General features: G+C 31.2%; 1 protein-coding gene across 7 annotated transcripts in view; it reads right to left on the bottom strand.

The window, feature by feature from the left end:
* Positions 1-23621, bottom strand: part of LOC119639621 (uncharacterized protein DDB_G0283357) — a 60075-nt gene that overhangs the window by 10001 nt on the left and 26453 nt on the right. Inside the window, exons 2-3 of one of the 7 annotated variants that reach the window (XM_038037158.1) lie at positions 18341-18428; positions 13260-13292 (exon numbers count right to left, since the gene is read on the bottom strand). The exons of 1 other annotated variant lie outside the window; for it this stretch is intronic. Coding sequence is in view for 3 of the 6 variants with exons in the window: in XM_038037121.1 (XP_037893049.1) it covers positions 18341-18369 (29 nt within the window). In the remaining 3 variants the exon portion in view is untranslated. Of the gene's footprint in view, positions 1-3293; positions 3454-13259; positions 13293-18340; positions 18429-22165; positions 22190-22704; positions 23021-23621 lie in introns of those variants that run through there. 5 more of the 7 variants (XM_038037121.1, XM_038037130.1, XM_038037138.1 and 2 more) reach the window with 5 other exon arrangements.

Below are 23621 nucleotides of genomic sequence, written 5' to 3'. Positions count from 1 at the left end.
AACATATTGATAACCCTCTGCTTTAATAATTGTAAACATAAAATATGCTTTGTCAACGAAAGGGAAATATTATGCTGATGCAGAGGATCGATCAAATAGTTTGCACTGCGTCAAACAGGGCAGCAACGGATACGACACTTCCACATTTGTTCCATATGTACCATGACGTTGTGAGTCATTGAAAATGATCTGAACGCCGCATTCAAAATGCCTTTTGCCAAAAACAAAAAGAAGAAGAAAAAATACGAATTTTTTTTTGTTTGCTGCAGCAATTCATTTTTTTTTTTAATGATTTGGCAGCACTTTGTAAACCAATGAAATTCATACTTAAATAGTTGGTGTGACGACAAGTAATGCCGAATATCCATTTCATTATGGCATACAGCACCTGCGGTACAGGGTATATTAAGTTTATGTACATGTATGTGGTTGTAATATAGAGAGCGACTTGAGACAAATCCGTATTTTATTGCACCGATTCGCTCAGAATCATTTTCTGGTCGGGGTCTACTACAGGTTAATATTTTGAAAATATTTTAATGAAATTTGATACGGTGACGTGTTTTGTGCCCAAAACGAAAGCCATTAAAAATATTTCAGATCGGATCAGTTTTTTATCCACTTCCCAATATAATGTCTGACTTATCTTGATAAGTCGTTATAAGACAAAATAATGTAATTTTTCGCATATCACGAGAAAAATTGCTTAGTGATAGTATTTCGGAATTCGAAAATGATCGAAGGGTCAATTTTTTGAACATCTCGTCATATAACGGTTTCCATGGAAATTGAATCTTCATACAGTAAAAAAGGTTAATTTTCAATACTTGTTGATGAAAATTCACTCATAATAATATTCAATCTTATCGACGACGAGGCCACGTTGACGTTCGACTATCCTCCAATATGGGGGCGCGCTTTATATGAAAATGATGCGTTTACATAATAATAACTCTATAATATCTGATGTATTATTAGTTAGTTAAGCGAAATTATGCAGGTTATTGAACGGTCTGCCTAGCCCGATTATAGCTCGCTACTAGCTACTTGTTTACGTATATTGTCTATATATTTTGTAAATAAATTTACAAAGTCGTAGAAATATTTAAAGGCGACCGAATAACTTAGATCATATAGATCATATGCTTGTCTATATTAAAAACTTTACCCCACTTGCGCGTTTCGTCTATTTTTGCTGATCCCTTCCCACATAAGACTTCTTTTCTTGGGCAAATTAAGCCTTCATTTGAGAACAATATATAGTTCGTCGTATAACACGATACTTGCTAAACAAACATGCGGTTTCGACACAACACGATACAAAATTTGCGAATATTATAACATACTTTTGGTACAATACCATTGCAAAAAATCGGATACGAGCTTCGGCGGATTTTTTTTCTGTTTTCACTTGCTTTTTGCTTTTATTTTTATTTTATACTTAATAATAAAAAAAATGGATTAACTCCATTTTTTGATGGAAATTAATTTTTTATATGATTCGGTGAATATGTTTTTCATTTTTGTATCTCATCTTGTTGTTGAATTTCATATATTATTTATTTGTCTTTTTCTCTTATTTTTTTAAATAAAAATAAAAAGTTAACTTACTTTTTGCTTTATACGCACGTTTGAAATGAAATTTACTCAACTTAAAACTCGATACAGTACTTATTGCCTTGATTTATATTATAATTATGTTGAAACTATATATTATTCTATATTATATGACGCTATGTGTTAAGTGCGTTATGCGAGAAGCACCTGTATTATGAGAAAAATAGATGAATAATTGTATTAAGCGAAGTGGTATTAACTTTTTAATGGGACGCTTGTTTCAATGTATGGCTGTTTCTTAATAACTACTATGGGGGCTATAATCTTTTGATCCGGGGCTTCGAACTTATCAGGAAAAATTTCTTAAACGAAATTGTAAAATCCAACTTACAATGCTATATAAACAAATGAAAAGTTTTATAATATTTTTATACTCAAAACCAGTGATCCAATTCCGCCGATGGTCAAAATTTTGAGTATGATCAAAATTTAAGGATTAAAGTTTGTCCTTCTTACGTAGTTTTGAAATTGTGGTCGTGAATTCCGTAAAAACTCGAATTGCGGACAGACAGACAGACAGACAGACAGACAAGTGGACATGTTAAATTGATTGACAACAGTTGACCATGATAGAGACATATGCAAGAGCCACGAAAAGCGCAATTGAATCGATAAAATATTATATAGCAAATAAAACGCTATAGCGCTTACGCCAGTATTCTTATTTATATAATGACTTTTGAAAATAAGACATTGTATGAAAATTCGATCGTAAAAATGGTTCGGTTCCAATGTGTGGGTGTGCCAAATTTATGGGCTAAACGCTAGAATACAAGACGGACAGACGCACACACAAGCTCGAATCGCTTCAGCAAATGATTCGGAATAAGAAGTGGATCTGTTTCTACTCCGTCTCTGTGTATTGCGTAAATTCGCACTTAACTTAACATAACCTCGTTATAATACACAAGTGATGTAGAATATGGAGCCGATAGCCGTTGACGCTAGTGCTCCTTTCCATGCCTTATATAAAACTTAATATGTTTGCAATGTTATTAGAATAAAATAGAAAACAAAATAAATATAAAAACAGCAACATACTTTAAGCGTGTGTATGTAAGTTGTTCAATAAACGAATTTCATCGAGGCGAGGTTAAGTTAAAAATGATCGTAAACGTAAGTTAACTCGATGAATATCGTATAACAAACAGGCCGATATATTCCAAATTTTTGATATCTATACTACTATCAATTGATTCAATAGCTATCTGTTTATCTATCTATCTATCTATCTATTTTATATTGCTTTATTAAACGCTTAGAACTCTGCATTCAACATTTATCAATAATTCGCAAAAAAACTTCACATACTTAATGCGTCAATGCGTAATATCAGTCAAGATCTAAACAATGTTTATATTTTGGAAAAAAAAAGAAGCAGCTTTAACAAGCAATCTCGACATATATATAAAGTCGTAAAGGATCTTAGAGATATATTCGTATAAGCAATTCATGCTCGAAGCTCGAAGAATTCGGTTCAATTTTAAAAGTGAAGGGGAATCTATCAACACACAATTACGCAATCAATGAAACTCGAGTTGAACTTCAACTTAAAAATTAATAATATTTTCAGGCGCTAGATATATTAAACACGTCGACAAATGCTCCAAAACTGAATGACTATGAACTTTTAATTACAACTACAAATATACCTGAAAAGCCTTAATTACACTCACCATCAACAAACTGCTGTTAGCCATTAAAACACAATGATGTAATGTTTAAAGGTGTTCTAATCTGTTTTTCTTTTTTCTTTTTTTTTTTTTCGCAAGTTAATCCTCAAAATGCGGCATAAAACACCAACAAAGCAAAAAAAAAAAAAAAAAAAAAAAAAAAAAAAAAGATGATTTTATTTATAAAAAAAAAAAAAAAAAAAAAAAATTTTTTTTTTTTTTATTTTTGCTACTAATTTTATGATTTCCGCGATATTTTTGTTGATTTTAGTTAATTTTCTCTTTTCTTCTTTTGTGTTTTCCTTTTTTGTTACTCACAATTTTTATATAAACAAAAATTTCTTTTTATTTACATATGAATAGAGGATTTCTACGGCAATCGGATTCAGCGATGTTGTTGACTATACTGGAAATAGTAAACTAAAATTTCTGTTTTAATCTCGGCATAACTTGTAATGAAAATGGAAGAAGAAGAAGAAGAAGAAGTTGGCTGTGGTAGTGTTGGGGGGGCGGGGGGCATTGCTGACTGTTTGCGAGCGAAGAGAGTATAATAACAGAACACATACAAACACAATCGCACATATACAACACATTCGCATAGCAATAATAATAATAATAATAATAATAATAATAATAATAATAATAGTAATAATATCCACTTATAATACATACATATACAGCAGTGCAATGCAACAAATAAAAGCGAAGAACAAAAAAAAAACAAAAATAAATAATTCTCTCTGAGTGCCTATGTGACAACAATAACAACCTTCACTGACATTTCAGTTTGCTTGTGTTCAGCGCAATAACAATAATAATAACAAAACGAAGGCAAATCAACAAACAATTAAAAGAAAAAAAAAAGAAAAAACGACGACAACAACGATAATGCAATGACAATAGACAAAGTAAGAAGAAAAACAAAAAAAAAAAAAAAGACGAAAGAAGAAAAAAAAACAACAGCGATATATACACTTATTTTATATTTTGCAAAATTTTTTTTTTTTTTATAACAGTTATTTATATAGAACGTATAGTACACCACACGTCGTACACATTGTCTCGTGTAAGATATCGCTTTAATATATAACACTTGGCTAATATTAAAAAAAAAAAAAGACGAAAAGATTTGCAAAATAACACAAACGTACGCACACTTACACTGTGAGGCACATGTATATGCACGCATTCACATTTGCTTATATGTATATGCGTATATCAATTTATGTAAATACAAAACAAAAAAATAAAAATAAAAAAATACAACATATGTATATAAACGTACATATATAAAATTACAAACATATATGTATATGTGTATGCATTCGCATGCAGGCATGCAAACATGCATACATATATATTTATATTTTGCTTGTTTATATACGTTGTGTGCTTACAAGGTAGGGTGTCAAAAGTAAATCTAAGCGTAAGCTTATATATGTTATGCTACTTTTTCCTATAACTTCTTGTTGCATTTAAGTTACTGTAAAGATGTATTGATGATATATATAAATATACGCATGCATGTGTATACATATATACATTATTTACAATGTATCAATTTTATATATTACAACAGCAAACATCAATAACAAACGACGACACAAAACGGAAGCTTCTCGAGTAGTCATCGTTACCATAGTTACTTAATTGTAAACAAAACTCATTTATACTACTAAGGCACAATTTATAGCAAATAACAGCACATGCACCCATACATGTACACACCATCACATCTATTTACAGAATATATTTGTTTATTTCTTTTTCCTCTCTTTAACAACCAATTTTACTACGCAAGCGCCGTACGTATGCATATACAACTACGTAATGATGTTGTGCTTATGCTTTTATAAAGAATTTTTGTATTAAACTTAAACATTAACAAGATGAAGGGAAAACGATAACGAAACGCTTTAGTAAAACAATGCAAATTCATATGCATATATATATATATATATATATATATGTAAATAGTTTTATAAAAATAAATGCTCTCTTTAAATGTATAAATTTGCATGTGTGTGTAGTATACACGGTCGAGATACCGAGAGAGAATTGTTTGCAAAGCCCACCACACCACCGCACACACACACAATGAATAATTTTCCAATGTATAACGATTGACTGAAGTTCAGCGAAATCGAGAGCAACGAAAAAAGAGAGAAAACGCAGAAAGAAACTGGACGTGTAATGGAATTTAGTTTATATTATACATGTGTGTGTGTGTATGTGTAAATATATACATATGTGTATATACATGCTATTAACACGTTGTTTACTTATTATAAGCATCAATAATAATGGAGGAGATCCTCCTCTGAAAGCGTACGTACGTACGTACGTACGTATTTAATATAGATGTCAGCTTTTATAGCCGGTGAAGATTTATATATTCATTTCATTTAATTTAAGTTCAGTCTTAGCTGAATGCATTAGCCAGATTAGCTTAACTAATTTCTAACGTTCTGACGATAAAAACAACAATTGTATGCAAGTAACGGACTGACTTATATTTTTTATAATTAGGCTCAGAGTTATTATTAATTTTTTTTTTTACTTTTTTTTACATTTTTCTTCTTCTTCTTCTTCTTGTATCTATATTTATATGTAAATCGTGTGGGATTTCAGTTGGTAGTGGTGAGTATAAATAATTCGCGTAGGCAAACAAAGCTTTCTTATTTGTTTATCTTAAAGTGGCCAGCGTTGTGTCCATTTTTGTTTAAAAAAAGAAAAGTACTCTTTTTTTTATTTTCATTTTATTAGTTTACTTCTGAATAATATTTTAAAACTTTTTAGATTTTCTCAACTCTCTCTCTCTCTGTATGTGTCGCCCACCATTTTCGTAGAGTTGCCGCCTTGAAATCATTGTTTTCTTGTAATATTCCGGCCTGACATGTTTCTATTTTCCAGTTTATTTCGACATGTTAGACTTATCAGTGCCTATTATTATGTTAATGAGGAAAACATGGAGTTTGATGATGCTCGGCGGAGTAACTTTAATTTGGAACAAATAATTAAATGTAATTAACGGGTCAATAATTCTTGCCCTAACAATAGAATACACAATAGAATGTTCTATGAACGGAGAATTTCGCTGTATCGCGTTTTATGTGAAACTAACGATATTTGTAAAACATTTTCAGTCAGATCCTTTGCAATAATTCAATAATGCCTATGATTTGTGATTTAAACGCTTCACCAGTATTCTATCTAGCGAATTGGCAATGGAAAATAACAAATTTTTGGGAAATTAAAAAAACGACGAAAAATTAAATTGTACTGTACTTACATACATATATGTAACGGATGTATATGTGTATTATCGTCACAATAGATAGTAGTATGTGTTATATATATGTGCTAAACTATAGTTTTCTAATCTAGTTTTACCATATTTTTACATATTACACTTGTTACTCATATTATAAATTATTTCAAAATTTTTATTGCTTCTTCTTCTTCTTCTTCTTCTTTTTTTTTATATAGGAGAAATGAGAGAGCTGGTCACTCTATCTAACTTTATCATGCAACTTTTATACATTAATTTCTTTTTTGTTTTTTTTTTTTTAATTCTTGGTTATATACATGCGTGGTATTTGCATGGTTTTCGGTTGGCTGTCATAGAGAGCGAGAGAGTGTGTGTTTGTGTGTGAGCAAAACAGGTGAGTGTAGTTTCCTCGTCTCGTCTCGTCTCGTTGTTGTGTGTGTGTGTGTGTATGTTTGTGTTTGCATTTGTATGCATGCGTGTGTTCTTTTGTAGAGAGTTGACAAAATATCAAATGTCATATACGTAGCATATGAATGCGTTATCGCTTTTCCAAAAATGCTTAAACATATGTCTGTGGGTTTAATTATTATTATTATTATTATTATTTCATTTATTTTTTTTTTTTTTGGAGCTTTTATATAAATAGGCATTCTATATGATTCTGTAATAGAATGCAGAAATTGGAAAATGGGGATTAAAAAGAAAAAAAAGTAGAGAAAATGTAGGACAAATGAAGAAATCTTAGATTTAATAAAAATTTTTCAAAAAAATTTTAAAATTTGGTAATTTTACTTATACGAATTCAGTTTGAGAGTAATGGAAAGATCTTATCTTTGTTGTCAGAGTAAAAAAAAATATTGAACGCGACAACAAACCTAATAAAACTATTTAAGAATGTATATGTGATATATATATATATATATATATATATATGTGTGTGTATGCATTTAATATGACGCCATGTTTATATAATTTTTTTTTTTTTCATTTTATTTGATTGCATTAATAACTGCACAGCACAATTATAGATGTTTTCATATAGGTTTTGTTATTGCTTTCCTTTGAAAATTACTCTATATTGACTTTAGATGCTAACCTATCAATTTATGTAAATCAAGTTTTTGTTTTGTATACAAGTGTACATTTGACTTTGTCTATGTCGTTCGCTCTCGCTCCCTCACTCACAACACACACTCTCTTGCTCTCTCTCTCGCTCTCTCTCTTGCTTTCGATACCGCTCTATGGAACTAAATTAACTGCAATTTCATGTATAGACGGACAGATATATATGCACGAACACACATTCTTCATATGAAATCAATTTAAAATCACTGTTAATAAAAGAACAAGTGCATACGATGACGACTCAGAGATACACGGAGAGTAAGTGAATATAAGTAACACTTCACTTATTAGTGTGTTGCGTTGCACGAGTATGATGTGCTTTTGTGTACATAGATTCAGTTTATTGATATTAATACAGCAGCATTTATGCTTTACAAAGTCTATAGTCGTATGATTTATTTATATACATATATATAAATTTTTTTTTTAGCGTAATAATAAGAGAGAGTAGAAAACAAATGAGAAACAGCAACGTATCTGTTCATAAAAAGGAAGAAAAATACAAAGAAGTGTATAAAACTCCATTAAATTATTCCTTTAGAGTTAAACAAATCTAAAGTAAAGTATCTCTCTCTCTCTCACGCTGTTCTCCTCCTCTTCTCTAGGCTTTTTGATTAACTAATCAAGTTAATGTGGTAGATAGTCAAGTCAGTCAATCGTTAATATGCGTAAATAAGCATATATGTATATATACATTTTATATATTTTTAAAACTTGATAGTTTTATTATTATTTTTCTTTTTTCATTGATTATCATCACACTATACTTATGACTATCAAATACATCGATTCACCGAACACCGTGACAGTTATTCCTTTGCTTAGCTTGTGAGATAAATCGCTATAAAATAGTCATTATATACCTAATAGTGTCATCATATCGGATAGAATTTTAATTTCTATGATATGTCACGATTAAAATTTCGACAAACGTAACTCTCTTACGTATTTAAGTTTTAAATCTTCCGTTTCCATATAATTGAAAATTGAAAGCATTGCCTCATGCACTCTGTGTACTTATAAGTTTGTCCCATCAATATTAGTTCCATTTAGTTGCCATTACCTTTGATACTTGATATTGGGCGAGTCGTGTCAAATGTCGCCACGCTCCACGTTACCAAAAATTTACATTATGAGGAGTGTCGTTCACCGCCTGCGTTGCCAATTAAAACGCCTTTATTGTACTTCACCTCGGTTTTATTCGCGTAATATAAAATGATTATACTAATACCCGATATGTCCCGCCAGTATGCAGGAACTGCCCTCTTTTAGGTTGAAAATGCCTTTTCTCGCTCCCCTAATCTTCTTCTATACTAGTTTCAGATTGCCGCGGGGTAAAGACCAACAACAGGCGTCACCGTCGTCGCAGAAATTGTAACTGATCCTCTCCCTGTCCTGAAAATATGCGGGCCACAATGATTGCGGGTATAAAGACGCACGTGCATGACAGTCGGAGCAAATTAAGAACAAATATCCCTGTCTTCGTATGCTTAAAAGCAAGGCTAGGTGATCTTCACCCTACGACGAGTTAAAACTTTACCGTAGTAAGATTAAAGATCGTTAGAGGAATTGCATTTCTCTGTATTTTTAACTGGATTGATCTAGAAAAAGATATAGCTGAAGCTAGAGAAGTTATTAAATGGCAGTAAACCACGAAACAGTTACAAACTACTTAAGGGGTTTTTTTTTTGTTTTTTTTTTGCAAAAGATGTCAGTTAGTCTTGTCGCCCGTCCGTTTCTAGTGAAACCAAACTAGGAAATAATTTTAAGTTTACACAGTGAAGTTTTCTCATACCCATTAGGTTCTCCAAAACTGTTCTCTTCTAATTAGCACCGTTTCAGCTTGATGCAGTCATATTTAGCAAATCAGCAGCTCTGCAAAGTTGAAGCTAAGCAAAAATTGTTCGATGTCTATTTCGCCCTTAAATTGGTAAGTTTTTACCGGGAGGACACCCACATTCGATAATTACGCTTTGTACCAACTACATTTGAAATAAAATTGAATTTTATCAAAAAAACGGTAGTAACTTTTTTGTACACCTATTAGTAGTATCCGAAATAATAATATTAGAATACAAAGAATACGTTTCTCTTTTTATTGCAAAGGAATCATTAGTATTTTGTCGTCTAGTACAACTATGTCAGCGATTGAAGTTATTATCTGGCCCTATGTTTCTCGTAAGCTGGTTGGGTTCGTTCTTCACTTACTTATTAGTTATACTTCTATCTGTGGAGAGAAGAAAGCCATACTAAGTGAGCTGGTAAGCTGCTTGGGTTCGTTCTTCACTTACTTATTACTTATACTTCTATCTCTGTAGAGAGGAAAAAGTCACTCAGCAAAGTCATACTAAGTGAATTTTTGATTTAAAAAAGTTTGAAATGAATTTAGGCAAAAAATGAATCCTTTCAGATATAGTGAACATGGCCAAAACATTAGACACGATCTTGTTGGTGAGCATAGCTTAGCGACTTTACGGCATCAGCTCTCAAAAATAGTCAACACGTTTCTTTTTATCTTTAGAGATGAGGGCTCAACAAGTTTTATTCATTTACCGGGCGATCTTTGACGTACATGACTCGTAATTGATACTTTAAGGTACAGTTTCATTCAATTAATTGCGCACTACTTAGTAGTATGAGTAACATGAAAAGCTGCAGCAGCTTTTCTATAATCAACACCTTAAGCAACAGCTTGCACCAAGTATCGCGTCGTAATCCACTAACTATAGCGTTGCTAATTATCGGAAAAACGTATTCTGACGCCATCTTCTACGTGATTTAATAAAGTGATATATTTCGAGTCTATCGGATAATAGTTTTTTAAATGACATTAAAGCTAAAATTTTAACAACTAACTGTACCCGGCCAGTAACTATGTAATTATGTATACGATACGAACCGATACCTTATTGGCTGATTAACGTAGTTATTACTCTTCAGCGCAACTTTTTTTAAAGTTTTATATTGTTTTTTATTGTTTTTGTTGTTGTTGTTGTATTTTTCTTATATCGCTGCACTACTTGTGATATGAAGTATATTAAGTTTGCGCGGACTTATGTAACACCCAGAAGGTCTAAAACCTGATCCGTCTTTTCCTATTATTAAAATCATTTTTCTAATCGATCTAAGGTTGTATGTCTGTGTGACGTCTGCCCATGTAAAAATGACTGCAAACCACAAGTAGCAGTTTTTGGAGATATTTTGATAAAATTTGGCGCAGTGACGTTTTTTGGCCTAAAGATGAGCACTATTAAAAAGGGTTCGGATCCACTCATTTTTACACCATTCCCCACTCACCACCTTATTTTGAATAGTCGGTATATTCTCGACAAAAGACGATGAGTAATAGTACTTCGACATTCCAAATTGGTATAAAAAATTTGGTTTGGCTCCGACAAATTTATGAACCCCCTCGAGTACAACCGTCCATACGGGAATTGAATCTTTATATGGAAAAATATTTTATGGTAAACGTTGGTTCATCATAGTAAATCGAGATAGAAATCAACCCTACTGAGTTTGAACCACGTAGGTCTATTTTTTGGATACCACTGCCGATAAGGATTTTGTGGAAATGTAAATCATTATACGCCAAAAAGACTTAATTGTTGATGTTTTTGTTCACGATAATAATTTGATATAAAAATTAAATTGAACCACATGGATCTATGGGTATGAGCCCCAATCCATATAACATTATTTATGACTACTAAGTCGTTCACAAAATGTCCTAATTTTTAATATTCTACGATAAATGTTGGTCCATATTAGAATAATTAGCAAAATAAGTGACAGGAGTATGAGTCACCTAGGTCTATTTTTTAGATCTCAACATATATAAGGATTGTGACATGAAAAGCAAGGAACTTTAGACGGAGAGAAAGTCTAATTTCTAGTTGTCTATGACGATAACTGAAAAATAATCAAATTTTCAAAAAATAATTTGAGTGACGTCCTTGAATATGCGGACTTACTTCAAAAGTATGTCTTTGCATGAAAAGGATGTGTTATTATTGATGTATTACACGAAATAATATAGGGCATCTAAAGTTCGACTTTGCCCGACTATAACGCTCTCACTTGTTTTATTATTATTTTGCGTACACGATTATGTTGACATTGTATTGGTCTATTGACACTGGTTAACATTGTTTGTATAAATATGTATTTTTTTTTTTTGTTTTTTTTTTTGGTTATTAGCTTTTGTTTTTTTTGGTTTACTAGTTGTTACATGTGTGTTTCGTTTTATTAAAACTACTTTCATATTTGGATTTTAAAATCGCTTTTTCTATTGATTTCTATTTTTATTATTATTGTTAATTTATGTTAAATAATAATATTTAAATAAACAAGAAAAGTTTTTGATATGTGTATCATAAGAAGAGGAAGAAATAGAAGAAATGCAAGCAAGAGAGAGCCATCTCTGTGAATGGGAAAGAAACTTGATGTCGGTTTTGTACAGTGACTCCAAAATAGATTTTTTCGGAAAATCTTTAACATTAAATAAATGAAATCTATTCAGTTTTGTAAAGATGAACAAACCCCCAAAAGTCCAAGTTCGGTGAACACGATGGCTGAGGCACGAAAGCAATGTTGTTTTTGGGCAAAAATTGAATACAGTTCCTTTGACCCATATTGTTCGATAGCAAAATATCGCCAAACACGTCGAACCCTTACATCTTTCGAAAATAACCTAAATAATCCTGATAATAGGGGTCAAAATGTGTTTTTGGGATGTGTATACTAACATAATATCAAAAAAAAAACAAATAATTCGAGAACCATATAATTTGAACACGTCTTATTTGTTATGTCTTTAAAATACATTTTCCACAGACTTAAACTTGTTCAACTTCTCCGAGAATAATTTCGCTTCGCTGGTTTGCAATCTTTTGGATAGTATAGGTCTTATTTACCATTCGTAGGAGATCTATTTCCAATATATTTTCAAAAACTTATAGCGACAACGCTTTAACCCTCCTCCTGGTTCTATAGCCCGTTCGAATATTGCGATTCAACTCTCTTCACTCGATTCTCGCGACGAACTTCTACCTTCCGCATATATAATGCTTATATACCTTTTTACAAGCATGTTATCATTACCTAATCTCTTTGCGACAATTTTCATCCCTTAATTTTTTACTACATTTTCCCGCTAAATTTTCCAGCACATGTTGTCACGCTTTTCGCCAGTCGCCAACTGCATGACACAGGTAGCGCGCCATGAATGTGTACTTTGTTTTCGCTTTCTTAGAAAATCGACGAATTTTCATGAAAACTCAAATCATCAAATATGGCATTTTCGTAACAATATAAAGAAAGAGAAGAGAGTCTAGCTTCAATTTTTTTTACATTATACAAGTACTTTGATGCCAATTAACAATTCAGTCGTTTTGATGCCAGATTTAACCGGATTATTCGGCCCGTATTCTTAAGTAACTGGTCATCTAGCTTTAGTTGAGAAAAAACAATTAGTTATCGACCGTTATATCTGGCCTAGGTTTATGGCGAGCCTGACTATTCTTAATAAATTTTACGCAAACTTTATTAGCCAATAGGTGAATCTGACTTACATCAGTCAAACCAGGTATAGTCCATATGGATTTCTGTAACGACGAGTACATGTTTTCAAAAAAAGAAAAAAAAAAAAAAAAACAATGTTAGTTTTTCCAAATATTAAGCAATAACGTCATAAACGCGTCAAATTGACTCAAAATATTAGTAGTTTCTTCAGTAGATACGCGAACCTTCATGTCTTGCGATGGCAATCATAATTTCAAATAATAGAGGAACGTTGAAATTGACAGAAACACAATCCAAAAATCTATCAACGGTCAGAGGAGATATCAGCTGCCCGTGTCATGAACACGGTAATGATTAGGTAGAAGAAAGTAGGGAAAAAGAGTTATAGGGTGTAAGCCTGATTGATTTGTGCCTGTTTGGTAAGTGTTGAGCATTTATCTACCAAGCATTTCTAGCCGATGTATGTATATATATATAGGCAAGCATGTGTTAATTTTGATACTAAGAACAAGTAAAGTCAGGCAAGGTCTGACATTAGATACCCTACATCAATTTGCTTAATAATACACGATATAATATTATACATTATTTCTAGATAAATTCATAATTTTCATCAAGGTCCTCATATTGACGTATACTGAAATGGTAACATGGTCTAAATTTGGAAAATATAATTTACTTTTCAAAGATTTTATTATTCTCCAATCCCTCCTACCATAACAAATCATAAAGTAAGTTTTGCTTACATGAAAGACGCTATATCTGGTGCGTTGTAAAAAATAGATCTATAAGACCTAAATTCGTTATGGTTGATTTCCTAAGGACAAATTTTTATAATAAAATATTTAAAAGAAGAAAAAGCTTCTTGGCATATATATAAAATCTTAGATTCATGGGTTGGGATCGGAAAAAAAAGAATAGACCTACATGGTCCGAATTGAATGACGTTAATTTTTATTATTATGAATGAATTTTCATCAATAAGTATTGAAAATTAGGCCTTCTTACTGTATGAAGATTCAGTGTTTCTATAGAAGCGATTATCTGGTAAGAGATTAGAAAAATTTCCCCATCCGATCCAAAGTTGTTACACCAATTTAGAATGCCAAAATCCTATCACTAACCGATTTTTGCCATCAAATTCTATATATTGAAATATGTATTGACTTATAACAACTTATCAAAATAAGGCGTTATGTGAAGAATGATCGAAATATATGCTTAGAAGTTGTGTTAAGATCTATATTTTATTAGTTATTTATTACTAGAACTCAACTCAGGGCAGCTTTTCTTTGTGGAGCACATTATTCAGATAGACCTACCTTTCGTTATATCAATCGATGCAGTTTGCTTCTTTGCCTGTCTGCCTGCCTGCGTACCTGCCCATTTGTTTTCATGTTCCGGTCCGTACAGATCAATTCTTCATTGATCTTACTGCCTGTCCGTCTGGTCTCTGTCTATATATTTTTGTGTTCAATCTACTTAGCAAAATTTTCGAAATATTGAAAATATATTTTCGCCCAAGAACGAACGCGACTGAGAAAATGATTCGGATCGAACGAATTTTTCGACCACTTCCCATATAACGGTTTTATTAGAAAGATCGTTTTATTGATAACTGCAATAAACGAAATAGTGTAGGGTATTTAACGGTGTTGTTGTTGTTGTTTTTTTTTTAATTTTTATTTTATTTATTTAAATTTCAATAACTGATATAATATTTTATTTTATTCATGATTTTATTGTTTACTCCGACTTGTAATTTAGAGTTGCGCAAAAACAAATGAAATAATAATAAAAAAAAATAAAACGGTAACAACCATTTTAATATTTTTCACAATAAAAATAATAAACAACAAAACGACGCCATTTTTTTTAATATGACGACGACAACAATCCTACACTACACTACTACTTGCCTCCATAAACACGAGAGACTAAGTTTTATAACAACAAAAACGTTGTCAAGCGCTAGTGATACCCATAAACAGCAATAAGAAAAATAATGTAAATATATAAACAAATTAAAAAAAAAAAAAAAGTAAAAAAATTTTTGTTTCTCTTTTTTATAAAACGTGATCAATGCTTGTTACTAAGCTTCGTCGAAGAAGAAAAAACGTTTTCATGCTGACTGATTGATTGACTAACTGACCTCTCGGAGTCATGACTATTGTTTAAAAAAAAAAAAAAAAAAGGGGAGACAAATAATGAATTTACTAAAAAATATCGATACATATGCAAACACAACGCATATAATTTAGGCGCGTGCGTGTATACATTTTAAATATATTTATTTAATTGTTATTTGTTTTAGCATTAAGAGTATTACACTCTTAAAATAATACCAATAATAATAATACTAACAATAATCGCTGGCTTGCAACCGGCGATATTAATTGCAACTTAAAATGCCGTTGTATTTATAATAGACAACGTGTAGACTGCCTATTTGTGTCTATCTCTATATATATGTATATATATGTATATATATATATATATATATATATTAGTTTTTCTCATTTTTAAGCTCTTTCACTTCACATTACCTATTTATGAAATTGCTCTAAAAAGAGCTTTTTAGCAGAGTTACCTCAAACATATGAATGTTCATATGTATGTGTGATGAAATTTAAAACGCAATGGGAAAAGGGGAGGTAAAAACAGAAAAACTGCGCAGTTACTCTTTCTCTCTGTGTACTCTCACTCTCACTCTCTATCTCTCTCTCTCTCTCTCTCTCTCTCTCTTTTTGTAATACTCATTACTATTATGATTAATACTCAGTCGTTTTTCTAAATGATACACAAAGGCAAAGCGTGCTTTTTAAAAAGGTTACGGTATATACATATGCTACAATGCAATTATATTATAATATATTGTTTACAGTGCTGCCAATTACGGTTTTTTATACATCTACTGTGCAATGTATATTAGATTCACAAAAATCTTTGCAATACCTAGCCATATATATATCAAGAGCATGATGTTGAAGTGTACACATTCTGGACCCGTACAAATATCGTAATCATTTTGCATCAGTCCCTTTATTCTGCATTGCTCAAAAATTACAATTAATTTTGAAAGATTTCGAAATTGTGTTTAAGAACAATAATTCTCTCTCTGTCTCTCGTCAAATTATGTTCGAAAAATGCTGAAATGATATTTGTGGTATCACCGCGCCCGCAATCATTAAACAAAATTGATCCGTTTTTCAATGATTTTATTCGAATATCATCTATACCGAAATAGAGTAAGTGATCTTTACATTGATTGATAAATCAATAAGTGAAAGTAGCTGACAAATTGTGTGCAAGCATGAACGCTATATATTATATATATATAGATATACGATAAGCACGATCATATTACCGATATATCAATCATCAAACACGTATTTTTACACGAAATTTTGCAATCAAATATCGAACATTAGTCTAGTGGAGGGTGTACTGAAAGACCCGGACCAAGACGAAAAAAAACTTATATTTTTCGTAAAACGGATTACAATGCAAAATTCGACATTTTCTACTAGCATTTAATGATCTAGTTTAAAAAGAAACACCTGCTATATTAATAGAAGGTTAAGTATATATATATATATATATATACATATATATATATTATATATAAATCCAATCCTATATAGATAGTGTTGGATATAAAAAAAAAAAAAAAAAAAATTTGCAAATAATATACATATACACATCTCAAGGTCATTTGAAGTGAGAATAAAGGTCAAATAATGGCTTGATTCGAATATTAGTCACCCGACACACTCGTCAAAATTATATTAACATTGAAAGTAGACTAGAAATCTAAAACTAATATACACAAAATTGCGAGCTTGCCACGATTGGCCTTATTAGCATCACTTCTTCAGTGACCTTAATAAGTATTCCTACTTTAAACATACACTTATATTGAACACTTGAGGCGCATTTCGATTTGCAATCTACAAGTTTTGTCACCCTACGCACACATATAATTTGAACATCGAATATCGAATGCAGATATGTTCGAGATTTTTCGAATGTTTATTTATTGGTAGATGGTAATTAAATAACATATTCCAATTTTTTCTCTCCCGTCCAGTTTTCTTACATCGCTACATATAATAATCATATATTACATATGCCGCATTGCTTTGATCTATGCTATTATGCATTGGATGTATTAAGTCATTAGGTTGAATAGTTGAACGCACAGTTTAGACTCCAACTATGAATCGTACATAAGAGTTTACCTAGTTTCTGTCAAGTATTACATGTTACAAGCGGCTGGACTCAATCATTTACTCAATCATTTTCTGGTAATTAATTTAAAAAAAAAAAAAAAAAAAAAAAAAAAAGGAAATCTCGAAATGTGTACAAAGCTTAATTTATCTATTTGCCGGTTTTATAATAAAAGAGTAATTTTTTTAAATAACTTCTGTATACGATTGTTAATAAGTGTGGCGATGGTGTAACATCAGCGAAAAAGAACGCGAAGAGAGGCCGATAAAGTTTCAAAAAGCTGAGTTGGAACCAAGATACATGCCAAACTCAGCAGAAGCTCGCCGAAATCTTGGGATTGGTTCGGCAAGTAATTTCAAATCGTGTGAAGGCATTGGATATGGTTCGTAAGCAAGAAAATTGGACTCCATATGAATTCAAGCCAATAAACATCGAACCAAGTTTTTTCACGTGTGAAAAAGGCAAAATCGAAAGAATTTTTGCATCAAACCGTGACGAAGGATGCAAAGTGGATCCACTACAATACAAAAAAAAAAGCCTAAAAAAATCGAGGCCTAAGGCCGAATATTCATTGCAAGAAGCTAATGGTAGTCGATCACCGAGCCAACCATAATTAAGCCGAGCATTGTAGCCGAAATGACCTTAATATGTCAAAAGGCATAACGAAGATCGCTCGACACGACAACGCTTTGAAAATAGGCCCTTATGTGAGGTGAATAACCGTAAAAGCGATCGATATATCGAGCACACTTTAACAACACCTGCAGTCATAACGCAAAAGCAGAAAAAAATGAAATAATATACTCCCTGAGCAACTGGTTCGAAATTCCATTCTATTGATATATTCCCTATTGATATTCGTTTGATCCTGTTTTTCTATCGACATATGTTACATACATACCTTGAATCATTCCTGAATGTCGCATACATTCGAAAAAACTGAATATACTTTCTTTGTTTAAACAATGGTATGGTGGAGTGTAAAAATACTGTAAAAAAGCAGAACCGAATAAATATAAATAATAAAATTTTGCCGTAAAATTATTTTATGTCATTATAATAAGAAGAAAAACTTGCGGATTATTTAATCACATTAATTGTTCATTAAGTTGTTGATTTTTGCGGTCATGCTAGTGCTACTTATACATAATATTCTTTTCCTTCTTTTTTTTTCCTAGTAACCTAATTTTATGCGCTTTTAATGATTACGATTTTTTTTCATTATTAAAAACTTTATTTAGTTATTAATAATATATATGTGGTTTATTAAGGCAAAAAAGGAGAAGAAAAAACATACCGAACAATTCATTTAAATTATGTTCCCTGTTTATGACGATTATTGGCCGCCGGCGCATATACAAAAATAAACAAATAAAAAGCATATAAATAAATAAAAAGAAACCCACTGAGCGTAGTAATAATTTTACGCAGATAACAGATGGAAGAAACAAAGAGAGAGCGCGCGCACAAGATAAAGAGACAGAGACAAAAGCAATGTACAATGAAATTGGAAGAAAAAAGCAGAGAGAGTCAGTCTATTCAGACTGTGTGACTGTGTGTGTGTGTGTGTGTGTGTGATTGCGCGAAAAAGGGGAAAGAAAACGAATATTCATTTATTCGATATAGCGATCGTTCTATAGATTGTAATTTTCGAAAATATTTTGATTATCCCAAGAATGCACGTCACTATGAATGGATAATATCGGTACATTTTGCACGATTACCCACACATACATGGAAAATTCGAAATCGGCGATTGCATGTTGTTGCAGAGTGAAAACTGGGGCTTTTCTAAGCTTTTCTTTTCCGATAACACTTTAATGAAAAAAACTATGTGTAAAAGATATGCTTATGTTATAAGGCGGGTAAGGTCTATACTTAAATACTCTACCCCACATCTTGTTTCTCTATAAAGGCATTTATTCTTCATCTACTTTTCTTATACAGTGACAAAAGGTGTTTTCGCTTGCGTGGAGTGAAACCTAAAAAATTGACCTCTGCGATCTAAATCTGGTGTAGTTAGTTTCCCTCAAAAATTTTTACTACAAAATATTAAATATTAGACTTTAAGGCCGTATAAAGAATTGCTTGAATTAGTTGAAATGGGTATTGAGGAATGAGTATTTAGAATCAGTTGGCCCATCCGAAATTAATCTTTGGCATACGGTATTCAGTCAATTTTGAAAATTTGCTGATGGTTTTCGTACAGAAATTTTTTCAAAATTAGGCTTTGTGAGGCAATTGCCATAAAAATACTTCTATCTGATCCATTTTTACTAGGCTTCGTCCTTGATTCAAAAGACATTAGTTTAGCAAAAATTCATCAAAATATCTCAAAAATTATGGTATATATGTTGAAAACATAACTGACAAAGGACAGACACCATTAATTCGTATCAGAAAATGATTCCAAATCAATAAAAGTTAAGTTTTGTTTTAAATCCTTCTGTCATTTATACCCAGCGCTACAAGTTGTATTCGCGTATAAATACATTGCTCTGCGAAGAAAAGGTTAAGATGTTCCCAGCCATAAGTGATATATGTTCAAAAAGAAAACGTTCAATCTCACCTCTAACCCATACCCAGATACACACTAGTTACTTACTCTATGCCGAAATGCTTTATGTAGGGTTTCCATTTAACATTAAGCTTGAAATATTGAATATGTAGAATTAGGCGGCAAAGAAAGTACGTATGAAAATCATGTGTAAAAGTTGGCTCAGAGATATAATAATCTATATATATATATATATATATATATATATATATATATATATATATATTCCTGATTAGTAGGCAGTGCCAAGTCAATTTAAGCAAGTCCGTCAGGCAGTCTGTCGTTACCGGCTACGAAATAGGTCTAAAAATAGGAAGGACTCGCACGTGTCAAACGACACGTTCCAGAGAACAACTCAAATTTTTAGAGCAAGAAAAAAAAATTGGGCATTGTGCTCATTACTTATAAAAGCATGACAGCTATAGCAATAAAAAATTTCACGTATAATCAATCTACAAGCATTTGGGCATTGTCCACGCCCAATATTATAGACTATTGATATTTAATTTCTTTAAAAAAAAAAAATGAGATGGGTATAAGGGATTCGGTCTTAGTATAATTTGATTTTCTCACTTATTGATCATGACGACGTTCAGTCGCCACATTAGAAAATTAGACAAGAAAAAGCGTTGGAAGTTTTAAACTGATACGAATACTGCTCTAAATGCATGGATCGATGGTGTGTGGCGTCGCCTGGTTGATGTACTACAAATTCTCGATGGAATTGTAACTAGCTTTGAGGGACAATCTCTTCTTTTGTAGACGGGAAATTTATCCGTATGCCATCAGAAAATTGGGAAACTGTAGTGAATAACGGTGAACAACAATTTTTGAATTTTTTTTTCCTACTGAGAATTCAACTTTACTAAAAAAAAATTCTTTAAAACTTAGTTATAGAGATCCAATATTTTGTGTTTATTCTAAATCAGATAAAAGAAATAGAAGTAGAGAAGAGTGAGAGAAGCGAGAGAGAGAGAGAGAGAGAGAATCGGTAACTTTGACTTTTTGCTCTCTCGTTATTTCATTTGTCACATAAAGTAGGTGAAATTTTTTATAACACATACATGCACGCTGTTGAATTATTTACCGCTAATTGAGTTATGCAAAGTACAAGCGCATTATGTAGCTCTCAAGCAACATTGATGATATATATTCCCTTTACACTTTAGAGTTATATTGAATGTCGATACTATAATTATATATAAATGTTTGTGTATGTGTATGCGTGTGTGCGTGTGTGTTGTGTGTGTGCGTAGTTGTGAGAAAGAGAAAAAGTATACATAGATAGGAAAATAGCTTTCGTTCAAAAGTTATTTTAGATAAGATTTACTAAATATAAGTGAGATAAGTGAGACTGAAATACGCTTACGCTACGCGTCATTATTATGTGTACTACCATTGCAGTTTTTCAACAGCTCTCTCGTTAATTATGATAACAGAGATGAAAAAGAAAAAAAAGCTAAATACGTACGTATTTTAATATATATATATATATAAGAAGAGAACGTAAAAATGTTGCTAAAGTTAAATTACTTTAAATGCGCTTTAATACAAAGGAGATTAACAAACTACACGTCATTTACTGATACGAAAGTAAACGTATATGTGTTTAAAAAACAATTATACGCTAAATTACGTACATTAGTTTGTATTATTATTAACAATTGTAGCCATAAAGTGTAAATATAGTGTGATCGTGTGTACATTAGCAGAAAATAAGCAGGCGTTGAATATTTTTCAATTGTGGTTTGAGGTTATAATTTATACTTTTTTTGTTGTTGTTTTTTTTTTTTTTTTGCTTCTTCAATTGCCAGAAAAACGTGCTTTTTTAAAGAGAGTTTTATTTTTCGTTTTGTTGTTGTTGTTGTCGTTGTAAATACTCTGTAAAAACTGAAAATGAAGAAGTTTTTAATGAAAATACACAAAAAATAATAATAATAAAGTAATCAACAAAATTTTTTTACTTTATTACTTTTATATCTTTTGCAAAGTTTTCTATACATTTTTATAACCTAACCTAAATAGCGTTATTAAAGGGGTTGGTAACGAATTTTCTTTCTTTTTTTTTTGACTTTTTCCTTTTTTGTAATTATGGGAATGAAAAGAAATTTAATTTAGTAGGCGTTACGAACACTTTGCGGAAGGATTTAAACGAATTAAACGCCTTACCTTGTACTCGATAATTAAAGCTCATAAGCACACATGAATCCTAAAAGTTGATATATAATATATGTCATTTGTTTATCGCGATTGATTTATTAATTATTATTAATGATTATTATGTACAAAAAAAGACAAAAAAAGACCAAAAACCCCCAAAAAAAAACTTGTAAAAACCTTTACTTTCTCTTCCAAGGCCAGATAAATGCAATCACTGCTGGTATTGTATCGGTCTGTGTCTAACATAAGAGAAGTTTGGGCTTATTTAATGGTTCAGGTTTTTATTCACATGAAGCTCGAGATATTTCTGATAGATCCTAGACGGTTTTGCATCTTGGCCATCTTGACCTAACCTGATTACATATCGTCTCTAGAGTTTCATAAAATCCAAGCTTTATATAGACTGGCTTTTTTTTAATAAGAAGAAGTCGCTTAAAGTCTAAGCAAGTTAATCAGTTGTTGTTGGTAGTGATTCTTATGATTATCAATTGTTTATTTCTTTCATTTATTTTGTTTTTTGCCTTTTATAACAAGTAATATATACATACGTTTTACTTAGTTCCATTTTTGTTGTTTTTCTTTTCCATTTAACACATCTCTTTGTTTTTTTTAATAGTAGTATTGGTTGCTACTACTGTTTTTGCCGTTGTTGTTGTTGTTATTATTATTATTATTATTATTATTATCGGTTGGTGGCATTTGTCGTAATTGTGGTAGTTGGTATTATTGTTATTGTTCTTTCTTTCTTTTTCTTATAGAAGAAACTTAGAGAATGCTTGCTTTATATTGAAATTTAATTACGCTTTTTTTTTTTTAAACAAAGTCACCACCACCTGGTTTTTTCTTCCGATTTTTCTTTCGTTTTAAATCTCTGTTATTGCGATAATTTTTTATTCACGTTTCTATGTAAAGGATTTTGTTTTTTTTTTTGCTTTTCGTTTCAAAAAACTAGAATTGTTCACTTTTTTTTATGATATTCTTTTATATTTTATTGAAATGATTCTTCTTAAAAGCTTACTGGTGTCATCACTATTTGGTTCCTACTTAAAAATTGATTTAAAATCAAAAAAAAAATATATATATATATATTCTTTGTATACATATCTTAAATGGACACAATTATATGTGAAACTGTATGTTAGAGAGTTATGCGCTTTCATTTACCGACTAAATATAAATAGCGTTGTTTTTGCCACAACGACGCCTATTGTAATGATATCTTGCTTTGTATTTGGAAAATTTCAATTCAATCACACACATAGCACACTATTTTTCATGTCCTCCAATCAACAATGCACACAACCAACCAGCATTTCTCAGTTCGATGCTGATGAGTTTGTTGTCTTTATAGCTGTAGTTGTTGATGTGTGTTCAAGGTATTCATTCCCACACACATACTCATTTTTATCGTAAACTAAACTCTCTGATATATAATAGAAAGGAGATTAAAAACAAAAAAAAAAAA

Source organism: Glossina fuscipes, unplaced genomic scaffold (assembly GCF_014805625.2).
Source record: "Glossina fuscipes isolate IAEA_lab_2018 unplaced genomic scaffold, Yale_Gfus_2 0, whole genome shotgun sequence".
In the NCBI taxonomy this organism is placed as follows: Eukaryota; Metazoa; Arthropoda; class Insecta; order Diptera; family Glossinidae; genus Glossina; species Glossina fuscipes.
The sequence above is the reverse complement of the archived record's forward strand: the minus strand, read 5'-3'. Positions and strand labels throughout refer to the sequence as shown.